Below are 11,766 nucleotides of genomic sequence, written 5' to 3' on the forward strand. Positions count from 1 at the left end.
GGAGAGTTACGGAAGCTCTTACCGGGGTATTACGTGGATCCATGTGTACACTGCAGTAGTCAACTGTTCGATAAGGCGCCGCCTGCCTACGTACTAACAAAGGCCTAACGGTTCTTCCTAGCCGAATAGTAGGTGACCCCGACTGAGGGCGTATTCAGTCATGATCTTGGTAAGCTAGAAGAATTATCTTGCTGTATTGCCTTGCTTGATGTGCATAATATCTATTTGTACTATTGTATCACCTAAACTATTGTTTTATTAAAATGTTGATGTGTGGTGCGGGTAGGATGTCTAGGTATCCTACTGAGTTAACTTTCGAGTTATCTCACTCCTTCATTTGTTTTTGTTCAGGTACTATAGTTCCAGATCGATCTAATCTTGCTTGTGAGCAACTGGTGATGTGAGATCGATTTGTTTTTGTATATTTTGAAGTTATGTATATTATCAGAACGAAGAATATATATGTATCACTGTAGTATATAGTAGGTGCGAGATGTTTGGGGTTTGTAGTTTGTTTTGTCAGGATATGAGTTTATGTGCATGTATATATGTATGTTTTGGCAGGTTTTACAGGTTTTATAGACTCAATTTACAGAGGAAACTCTGCCGAAATTTAGTCTCGTCTTTTTTACTTTTAGTTCGTTTTCAAAAACTATGATTTCTTATTAGATTTCCGCTGCTTCATTTTATTTGTTTGATAACAGAGATAAGTGTGTTGGCTTTGGTTTATTTTAGAAATTCTGTTTAAGCGAGACTGAGACTTAGTTTCTTTTATAAACTGCCGGGCAAACCGTGTCTCGGAACACGGGGCGTCACAGAGAAAGAGTTAAAAAAAAAGATTTTTAGAGAGAGAGAGAGAAGAGAGAGAGTAATGAACATACTCTATAACCCAAACTCTACCAGGACAGTCTTTTGGGAAGTCATTTACTTGATTTTTTTTTTTTGTTGAACTGTCCTTTATTTGATTTATTCTCTTAATAAAAGAAATCAATAAATAATGGATGTCAAAACCCACTCACCATCGATCATATAACTTCTGATTTTATTGATTCTCTACCGAAGCAAGACGACGTGTGCACCTCATTTGGGTTGAATGACCATTAAGTCCTAAAAGGGGGACTTTTATGTGATAAACATAAACATGTCGTGTGACGTCACTTCCTACGTGGGATCCCGTCTTTGTCGTGTCGGCCAAGGTCCGTTCGTTATTCCTGGTTAAAGGCCGATGATGTCCGAAACTAGGGAGCGACGAAACGAGAAAGAGCAAAGAAGAAGAAGAAGGTATTGTTGGCGCCTTGGGTTTGAAGGTATTCTTCTAGTGAGAGAATTAGAATTTTTAGAGAGAGAAAGAGAGAGGGAAGATGGTTTTATGGGAGATAACATTAGGAACTGCTTACTTTTTAGGTTTGAAACGAACATACAAACTCGCTCTTCAACTCCAACGTCGTCTTATCAGCCCTAACCATCCCAAAATTCAACTATTTGTTCATAGGTAAATCCTATTTCTCCTTCGTCAATTTTGATTTTGGTTTTGGTTTTAGGGTTTCTTCTTTTGTTATGATTAGAGAGACAGATACTACTAATCTCTTGCATACAGAGAGGTTAAGATTCTAGGGTTTCTTATTTGTTGCATTGGCGGTAATAGCACCCAAGGGAAGGTTTCTCCTCTTGGGTGATCTTCACTCGTTTGAATTTCACTTTTTAGGGTTTTTATTGGTGGTAAAGATGATAATCTGATTTTGAATGCTTATTCCTTTTGGTGATTCATGCTTGTTTGTATTGACTTGGAGTATTGACTGGTTCAGTTTGAAATCAATTTGAGGAATTCCCATTTCTTTTCTTTCAAAGATTGAACTTAATCATTAAAGAATAACAAAAAATAGTTGACGAATCTTGCTAAAAAATGTCATTAGGTTTATATATTTGCCTGGAGTCTTCTAAAGGATCCTCTTTCTTGGGGTTTCTAGAGATACCTTAGGTTCATTAAAATGTATCTTTTGTTTTTTGATTGAAATTTGTTGTTAAAGACAATGTGTTGGTTTCTCTTTTGTTTTAGCTTTAGCAAGATATAATGATCTAAACGAAATTGAAAGGCGAATTGCGATTTATGGTACTTACTAAGATGAGAGGACTTATTATTACAACTATGTCAAGACTTACTTTAATAACCATTTTATTTACTCCCTTGACAAAGAGTTCATTATTTTTCTACTTCGATTTATGTATCTCAAATAGAATTCAGTGTTGGCAAGTAAAAATTGGTTAATGAAATTTGTCTTGAGGTTCTTACATGTATAGGGGTCTTCATGAACAAGATAGAATTTGGAAAAGAATAAGCTCACATAGATTTTTACGTCCATACCATTGTAGTTGTCGTCATGTCGGGCATTCTATTAATAAGTCCGGCTATGTCAGTGATCCAGTGAAAAGGTTAACGATGTTTTTTCTCATATAAATCGCCTTTTATAAGATAGATAAGGAATTTTTTCTTAACTCTCTCAAATTTACATGACAATGTGATATCTGCCTTTCTGACATCTCATCCTCGTCAATATCAATTTAACTAGACATATGTGAGTAGAAGTATATCGAGTTTATATACTGTATGATTTTGAAGAATAACATATGACTACAAATATTGATCTTTTCCTTTTGGGGGACTTCTGATATTTGCACCGATGAAAGAGTTCAAAGCACCAAATTTATATATAGATATTCATACATTTGCTTGTCATTTTTGAGTACTGACGAGATTTATTTTACATCAGGCGAACTCGTGCTGTTTTTGACATGGCAGTGAAAGTTCACAAGAAGATACAGGAGAAGGACTTGGAGGTTGGCAGGGATTTGGGAAACTGGATTCTACGCCGGCTTGATCGCATGAAACCCGCTGCTCAGATCCGTACCCTTCCTCATGGAAAGCTTCCAAGTGGTGGAACCACTATGAATCATGTAACAAATTTCGTTCGGCGACAACCTTTCTGTGCCATAAGGAACTCAAAATGGAGAAATTCAGAATATTTCAAATCAAATGGGAGACTCTTCGCCTCATCAATGAACATGAGACCAAAATTCCCCACTTTTATGAGAATGTTACAGCCAACCAGTATAAGAACAAACTACAATGTGGGCAGATATGAAGGAGTAATTAGGAAAGACATTATGCAATGGATGGTACGGAGTTGAGGTTTCGAGCGCTCTTTATTTTCTTCACCTGGTTTGGTGTATACTAGTCTCCCACGGGTAGAAGATTTTTGTTTAGGAAAATCAGTAATGGTTGTGAAATTTTGAATTTAGTTATTGAATTATTTTTTCTGTCAGTTTTAAGTCAGCCTTTTTGTTGTATCTTAACAAAAAAAAAGTCTCGTCAAATTAAATGCATGTTTTTTCAGTCTGGCATGCCTGAGTCTAAACACAGAAATCCGACTTTATGAACAAGGCGCTGCCCCATAACGAGTAAGACAAAATCAGACGTTGATATAATCCTAACTTGGAAAAAGGAAACACTTCCGTCGAGACCTTTCAGCAAATCGGATCCAAAAGGTTAATATGAATTGTTTAAATGGATTAAGGCAATGCAGGAACCAACCCTAATTCAAGAGAGCTCAAATAATCAATATAAGTATTGATTGAAATTTAACTCAAAATGTTGGCGATGCAGGATCTAACCCTAACTGCACAGGGCTCAATCAATCAATAAAAATACGGATTGAATTTAATCGAACAACAGAGTTATTGAATCTATAATTCCACGCCAAAACCTTAAGTTCTCAAAAAATACAGACCCCTTTGTTAGGGATGACAGTTTGTTGTTTGAATCTAATGTCGTGGATCCTTTCTAATAGTATCTAACTCGAAGACGAAATAATTCACATCCTTAAAAAGATCAGCTTTGATTCGTCAAATCCCTTTCCACCACCTGCTTTAGATGTCCTTGTCCTGGATAGGGTGCCAGTTTCGAAGTTCGTGGTGAACAGCTGGAGTACTGCGCTGGAGTCAAGAAGATGTATAAATGAAACTAGATCGACCATCTGCAGTTAAATACAAGCTGATAGGAAAACGATGGATATAAGAAACTTCAGCAAGTAAGAAAATGTATACATTTTAGCCCATTACAACTCTTTATCACTGTCAAGCTGTGCTTTGGCTGCTGATTTTTCCGCTTCATCCAGAACAAATGCTTTAAGAGACTCAACGTTCCTTGGGCCTGTCATGTGCAGAATTAGATTAGAATAAGAACGGCAACATTTCCAGAAATCTATGTGCAGCCCAAAGATACAACACAAAAGCATTAAGATCTTGCACTTTATATCTTTTATCACAAAATTGTAAAGTACGTAGAAGAATAGACAACACAACAAGCAGTAAGATATGTTGATCCACATAAGTGCACCAATAACATATATGAGCAGACGACACGGGCTTCTTATGACATGCTATCAAGTCAGGCCAGTACAACAAAGACAGCTGATAATGAGAAGAAATAATCTAGTCATTATAACCATAAGACAGGCAAGAAGAAAATGTCCTTATAAGGAGAACAATAGAAGGTGTGTAAAGAAAAGGTTATATGGTACCAACTTGTTGTCCACACTTCTGTTTTCCAAAAATGAGTTCAGTGCCCTCCATTGCCCGAATAAAAGTGCAATTTCACAGTTCACACAGCTTCGTGCACAATGACAACCATTATGTCATAATATGCCGTACATGAGAAGTTATAGAGATGTATCATGTATCTTACATAAAGTTTTTCTTCCCAAGTCAAATCTGAACTCTGACTTGAGGTCGGAATTAACTCAAAGTCATGTAACAGTGTTTGGTTTTGTCTGACTCGTCTGAATGAGTGATTTGGGTTCATTAGAGTCCGACGAGTAAGATTCAGACAATGGGAATTTACCTGTATATTTTGCAACTTCTTCTCCATCGTAGAAGACCTTAAATGTTGGGTATGAATGAATATCAACTTTGGCGCAAACAGGTTTATCAGTACTACAGTCAACTTCTCCAATCTCTATCTCGTCTTCACCTTCCATGGCCTTGCCCAAGTCATCCCACAGGGATCCCAAGTTTTTACTGAAAAAAAACAAAGACCTCCACTACTATATAAACTAACATACTTCATGGACCGGGATATGATAAAAAAAAATAACACATTGACTGATTGCAAGGTTTTAAAATACGTATTTGCGCCTCAAGGCAATTTGCTCTCACAAGGCAAGGCGGTGCTTCGAGGTGTCAAATACGAAGAAAAAAGTTGGTAAAGAAAATGACATCAAGTATGTAAAAACATAGCATAACTACCATAATATAAACTAAAATGTTGCCAAACAACTCAAAAATAACAGTGAAAAGCAAAACAAAAAATTTAAAAAGTTCTTCTCACTAGTAAGGCAATGCATTAGTAAATCCCTGATGAGATCATCAACCAAGGATGTGGTCATCATCTACGTCATCACTACTTCCATCGGCGTACGCCTTACACAAAAGATGCTTTGTTTTTTTCTTGGTCTAAAATACGTACGCCTCGAGGCGTACCCCTTAGGCCCTCAACCATTTTTTTTCAAAAATTGAATGATTGACCACAAGAAGGCTGAAGAAATTACCAATGTTTACACCACGGAACGCAAAACTTCACAAACCACGCAGTGTCTTTCTCCTTCACCTAAACAAAAGAAAAAGATAAGAGAACACACCCAAATTCTTATCACCATTTACCTTGGTGTCATTAGAGATGAAGTAAAACATTAACTAATCGATATAATCCATACAAGTTAATGAATGATTGAACTTATTCTAATAGTTTATCAGTCTAACTTAGTACAACGAGAAGGAGTTTACTATGGTCTATGCAGTGAGATTTGTAGAAATCATGACCTTACGCCTATCGTTCTAGAAGTTGTTTCAAACAAAGATTATGGTTCTCGGGTATCCGACCAATTAAGCCCCGAAACCAATTAAAAAGGAGAGTGGGGATGTTTGGAGCGGATAAAGAATAAATGGGGCATGCCTTAGGCGGCTTCTCGGAACTGCACTCGAGGTAATACCAATTTCCACTTTCCTTGCCCAGCGGCTCGTAGTTTTGATTGGCTCCTTACAACCCAAAGTATCAAATTGCATTGTAGTCCTCACTATTCAATCAACTTATCTTGTCACCATTAACCTTCTACATAGTCAAGATTTACCTATTATTATTAAACAACTTGATTCCTAAAAAAAAATTGCAATCAGTTCCATTAATACCAAAAAATTGACATAACAAGCTATTACCCTCTAGGACGAATTCATCCATCGAAAAGAAATTCTAAACTAACCTAGTCATAAGGAAGAAACGAAACAGATCAAATCTTCAAAACCCTAACCCTGCTACAAGATTGGATTAAAAACAAAACACGAGATCTAAGATTTGCAAATTTTACCTTATCGGCGAAGGTGTCTTGTGTTAGGGTTATAACTTCAGATCTTGTAGTTGCAAAAGAGGAGAGGACAATTAGGGATACGAGAAGAAGAAGAGAAAAATTCTTCTGAACTTTCATGGCGGTCTTTGAATAGCCGAGTCCCGATTTCTGGTTCTGTATTTTAGCGACCTGTTTGGGACTTTGTTCTTTCTCTACTCGACGATGGAGACTTGGGTTTGTGATCTTTCTTTTGTTTAAGGCTGTGTTTGATAACAAAGAAGTAATTCCATAGAAATAAAATATTTCCGTGGAAAGAGATTCCGTGAAATATGTTCTATATTCTGTATAAATAAGAGTTCTTTATTGTAATTGTACCCAAGAGAGAGAGAATTTAAATAGTAAAAGGAACACTTAATTAACCAAACTTAGTTATAAATTTATGAGTATATTATTCTCAACTCAACTTACATACAAAAATTAATGAGAGGAATGGTGTATTTATAGCAAGAGATGTTGGCAACGTGGAGCATAAAGATGGTAAGTCCTACATGATGTAGGCACCTCATGCTTGTCATCCTAGTGACTCACCCAACAAGTAGGCACCTCATGCTTGTCATCCTAGTGACTCACCCAACAACACCACCTCATGTTTTCTCCCATCTTATCCTTGAGAAGCTTTAGGGGACCTGCATGGGCCACACTACCAAAGTCCCATAGCAACATTGATCTCTAATATCCTTATGGGCAGCCACATGTAGTATAACACTCCCCCTTGGATGCCCATCACTTGGAATAATTGTCTCATTAAAAACCTTGTCAGAAAAACCCGGTGGGACAAAATCTGATGAAGGAAAAGAGTACAAATAATAGATTCCGAGTGACGTTGGATACGCTAAATACTGCCTCGTTAAAACCTTGTCAGAAAAACCCATTGGGACAAAAACTGGACGAAGGAAAAAGAGTACAGAGCGTAGATAGAGATACATGAACCTGCACATGATAATAGACTCCCCCTGATGAATATCATATCTTGGAACGATGTAGTCTTACATCATCAGGCTATTCAAGCTTCGCATTTCGATGCCATCTACCAGTTTTCTGAACGTCGTAGTAGGCAGAGACTTGGTGAACAAGTCAGCATAATTCTCACACGATTGTATCTTTTGAATATCAATTTCTCCATTTTTCTATAGATGGTGTGAGAAAAATAACTTTGGCGAAATGTGTTTCGTTATGTCACCTTTGATATATCCTTCTTTGATTTGGGCAATGCAAGCCGCATTGTCTTCATAAATAATGGTAGGTGACTTTGTAATTTCAGGGAGTTCACATGAAATTCTAATATGGCTAATAATAGACCTGAGCCATACACATTCTCTGGTAGCTTCATGAAGAGCTATAATCTCTGAGTGGTTAGAAGATGTAGCGGGCATACTTTGCTTACTTGATCGCCATGAGAAAGCTGTACCGCCACTAGTAAAAACATAACCTGTTTGTGAAACTCCTTTATGTGGGTCAGAGAGATATCCTGCATCGGTGTACCCTATAATATGTGAATCATCGGACGGATTTTTTGAATAAAATAACCCCATGTTAGTAGTTCCGCGAAGATATCGAAGGATATGTTTTATTCCCATCCAATGTCGCTTTGTTGGTGCCGAACTGAACCTGGCTAATAAATTTACTGCAAAAGAGATGTCAGGTCTAGTACATTGAGCCAAATATAATAAAGCACCGATTGCACTTAAATATGGTACTTCAGGACCAAGTAGTGCTTCATTATCTTCTTTAGGACGATAAGGATCTTTTATAGTATCTAGAGATCTGACAACCATTGGAGTACTAAGAGGATATGAAGTGTCCATGTGAAATCTTTTCAAGACTTTTTCAGTATATAAATTTTGATGAATAAGTATGCCACTTGTGCTCCTCTCAATTTGTAAACCAATGCAGAATTTTGTTTTTCCAAGATCTTTCATCTCAAATTCTTTCTTCAAATATTCTGCAGCTTTTGAGTCATCTTCAACTGTCCCAATTAAGTTTATATCATCAACGTATATTGCATTGATAGCAAATCCAATATTTGATTTCTTGATGAACACACATGGACAAATTGGATCATTTACATAACCTTCCTTGGTCAAGTATTCACTGAGACGATTGTACCACATTCGCCGTGATTGCTTTAAACCATATAAAGCTCTATTAAGTTTAAGTGAATACATGACACGTGGTTTTCCTTCTGGTAACTTGAATCCTTCAGGTACCTTCATATAAATATCAGTATCTAGATTGCCATATAGATATGCAGTAACGACATCTAGTAGATGCATATCGAGTCCTTCTTGAGCGGTTAGACTGATTAAATATCTGAATGTAATGGCATCCATAACAGGAGAATATGTTTCCTCATAATCTATCCCAGGTTTTTGTAGAAAACCCTGTGCCACAAGTCGTGCTTTGTAGCGAACGATTTCGTTATTTTCATTGCGTTTTCTCACAAAAACCCATTTGAACCCAACTGGATTTACATCCTTAGGTGTGAGGACCACTGGTCCAAAAATACTACGCTTATTGAGTGAATCTAGCTCTGCCTGAATTGCATCTTTCCATTTCGACCAATCAAGTCTTTGTCGACATTCCTCAATAGAGCGTGGTTCATAATCACCATTCTCTTTTAGAATTGAGGTTGCTACTGCAAAAGAGAATACCTCGTCGACAATTGTTTCATTTCGGTCCCACACTTTTTTCGAACATTCATAATTTATAGAGATTTCCTCATTGTTTGGTATCTCTGCCTCATTAAGGGCTTCACCCTCTTCAAGGGGTATTTGTTCAGAAAGTGTGGGTGTATCATTAATAGTCTCTTCTAGAGAACTATTATTTTGTGATTGGTTCTTCCTCTTTCTAGGGATAGTATCTTTAGAACCAATTGGTCGTCCACGTTTCTGACGTGCCTTAGACGACTCATTTGCTATAACAGTTTCTCCTGGTCCTCCAGGAATATTAATTCGTGCACGAGCATTAGCAGCAGGGATATATGATTCTGTTACCCTTGCTGCATCATTAAATGCATCCGGTAGTTTATTTGCAATGCCTTGCAAATGTATTATCCTTTATACTTCTAGTTCAGATTGATTTGTATAAGGATCAAGATGAGATAAACTTTGTGTACTCCAACATAATTCAATTTGTTTGTTATTCATGAAGGAGTTGAAGGAGATGTCCTTCGACCAAGGTGACAATGCGAGCAATATGTCGGATAGGATAATTGATGTGGAAGATCATCAAGTCTGATTGATTTAGGGATCGTAGAGTTGTAGCTAGAGACCAACTACGATCGTCGAATTACGAAGTAATTCGCGGCTAACTTCGATCGGATCCTACAACGGGTTACACATAAGAGTGACAAATTGATCTAGGATATGACTAGTGGGAGTGAGATATAATCATGGGAGTGTCCCATAAACATATCTCATAGGCCTAAAAAGGAATTAGGCAAAGATAGTACAAAAAGGCCAAAAACAGGGTTTTTGGGCCTAGGCCGATTCGGGCACTTTTAGGGCTCGGATTGGGCTGATTTTTGGAGGGACGTTTCCTTATGTTATGAAAATTAAATCTGCCAATTTTGGCTGAGTTTGGACGTCATCTCCTTAGGGAATTGAGAAAATACCAATAGTTGCTATTTTCGACTATTTCCCTAAATCTTATTCTAAAGGGTGTTTTGGGAAACCTAAAAGGAGGTGGATTCTTATTAGGGTTCTATATAAACACTCTTAGGGCAGAGAATAAGGTGTGGAATTTCTCTCTAAGCTTTCTTACTCTACCACATCAAGTAGAGAAGAGAAGGTGAGCTAATTCCCATTAACTATCTATCTAGTCAAGAAGAAAGGAGTTCTTCTTCCAACCACCATTGGTGTGCTAGCTATACAACAAGGTGGGAGATCAAATTGATTGCTCGTGTCCCAAGTAGAGGAGCTACACTTGAAGCTCTTGGTCTTCTTCAATCAATTCAACTAGTTCGAGGGAAAAGCGATTAAGGTAATCCACTATCTCCATTAGATTAATTACTAGTTTTGCATGTGATCCTGGGAATACTAGTGTAGACATTAGATGTCATATTTCCGCTATAAACACTAGTAGAAGGGTGTAAATCCCTACAGTGGTATCAGAGCCTCTTGCAATTAACTAGTTTTTGCTAAAATCAAACTAGTTCATATTAGATATGATTGATAGTTTGATAAATTAAGTTTATAAAAGTATTTTAAAAGTGTTTTAAAATTATTTAAACTCACAATTTGATATTATTGAATGGGATTCAATGAATTTCAAATTGAGAATCAAATTGATGATTAAAAGTGTTTTAAAAGACTCAATTTGATTGAATTTCAAACTAATCTATGCTTGATTAAGTTGATAGTTATGCTTAAAAGGTTTTAAAACATAAAATTTGATTAATTTTGAATTGGATTCAAAGATTTTTCAAATTGATTTCAAAATTGTTCTTTGAAAAGTTTCAAAAACCTAGATTTTGATCCAAAATTGGTTTGATTAAGAGTTGTTTTTTAAGTTTTGGAAACTTTTGAAAAACAAAAATTTGGAATTTTAGAAGTGTTCTAAAAGGAGTAGTTTTGAGTTTAGGAAACTCCCAAAACAAATTTGGAAAAATTTAAAAGTTTCTAAAAGTTTTGAAAAATTTTAGAAGTGTTCTAAAAGGAATTTCAAAATTTTGAGGAAAATTTTAAAATTGGAAAATAGCAACTTAGAGTTGCATAAGAAAAAAAAAAAAATTTTTGGAAACTAGGGTTTTGAAAAACCCTAGTGTCCGGCCAGGAAGCTCCTGGATGCGTCCTCTGGACGCGTCCAGAGCAGCTGCTGAGACGCGTCTAGGACGCGTCCAGAGCAGCTGTTGGGACGCGTCTTGGAGACACGACCAGCAGCTGCGCAGGGAGCTTCCTGGACGCGTCTAGGACCGTCCAGAGCACTCGACCAGACGCGTCTTGGAGACGCGTCTGGGAGGTTCTGGGTGTCTCGGACTAGTCCGAGACACCTAGTGCTGGTCCGGTCCAGCACCAGACACGTCTAGGACGCGTCTGGTACATGGACTAGCGTCCTGGCTCCGGCCAGGACGAGACCAGGCCTTGATAGGCCTCGGCCAGGACATGCCGGCCCTATGGGTCGTGCTATGTACGGACCTTGTCCGAGCCCTTTTGTGGGCTTGGGCCGGGACTTGTCTAGGACTTGTCCCGGGCTTTTTCGAGGCTTTTCGGACCACGAAAAGGGACCATCATTCGAGTGGGAGTTTTTGCCAAAATTTCTTCCGATTCCAACCAAATAATTCCAAAATCAATCCGGGCCATCCAGAAGGCCA

At 37.5% G+C, this 11,766-nt stretch overlaps 2 protein-coding genes across 3 annotated transcripts; one reads left to right on the forward strand and one right to left on the reverse strand.

Annotated features, from left to right (window-relative positions):
• Window positions 1–1,270: 1,270 nt before the first annotated feature.
• LOC147568255 (uncharacterized) lies at window positions 1,271–3,377 on the forward strand. Its single transcript, XM_086654705.1, has 2 exons — window positions 1,271–1,492; window positions 2,769–3,377. Exons 1-2 carry the CDS (start codon window positions 1,362–1,364, stop codon window positions 3,184–3,186), a joined length of 549 nt encoding a protein of 182 aa, XP_086510831.1. The 5' UTR covers window positions 1,271–1,361; the 3' UTR covers window positions 3,187–3,377.
• A 316-nt stretch (window positions 3,378–3,693) lies between these two features.
• On the reverse strand, window positions 3,694–6,713 carry PDIL5-1 (PDI-like 5-1). Of its 2 annotated transcripts, none has more exons than XM_086654706.1 (5): window positions 6,417–6,713; window positions 5,604–5,662; window positions 4,898–5,073; window positions 4,102–4,207; window positions 3,694–3,990 (listed from the first exon to the last, which is right to left on the reverse strand). In XM_086654706.1, exons 1-4 carry the CDS (start codon window positions 6,531–6,533, stop codon window positions 4,113–4,115), a joined length of 447 nt encoding a protein of 148 aa, XP_086510832.1. In that variant the 5' UTR covers window positions 6,534–6,713; the 3' UTR covers window positions 3,694–3,990; window positions 4,102–4,112. The 2 variants fall into 2 exon arrangements, with proteins under 2 accessions (XP_086510832.1, XP_086510833.1); XM_086654707.1 differs by having other exon boundaries at window positions 3,694–3,985; window positions 6,417–6,711.
• Window positions 6,714–11,766: the final 5,053 nt, after the last annotated feature.

Source organism: Eschscholzia californica, unplaced genomic scaffold (assembly GCF_041429995.1).
Source record: "Eschscholzia californica isolate CP2 unplaced genomic scaffold, dmEscCali1.0.p SCAF_1, whole genome shotgun sequence".
In the NCBI taxonomy this organism is placed as follows: domain Eukaryota; kingdom Viridiplantae; phylum Streptophyta; class Magnoliopsida; order Ranunculales; family Papaveraceae; genus Eschscholzia; species Eschscholzia californica.

Excerpts from the sequence above, each read along its gene's own strand:
- LOC147568255 (XM_086654705.1), top strand. The coding sequence starts at position 1,362 with ATGGTTTTATGGGAGATAACATTAGGAACTGCTTACTTTTTAGGTTTG. Across the intron at positions 1,493-2,768 it reads ATTCAACTATTTGTTCATAG|GCGAACTCGTGCTGTTTTTG; the intron begins GTAAATCCTATT and ends ATTTTACATCAG.
- PDIL5-1 (XM_086654706.1), bottom strand. The coding sequence starts at position 6,533 with ATGAAAGTTCAGAAGAATTTTTCTCTTCTTCTTCTCGTATCCCTAATT. Across the intron at positions 5,663-6,416 it reads AAGACACCTTCGCCGATAAG|GTGAAGGAGAAAGACACTGC; the intron begins GTAAAATTTGCA and ends TCTTTTGTTTAG. Across the intron at positions 4,208-4,897 it reads AGAAGTTGCAAAATATACAG|GCCCAAGGAACGTTGAGTCT; the intron begins GTAAATTCCCAT and ends TGCACATGACAG.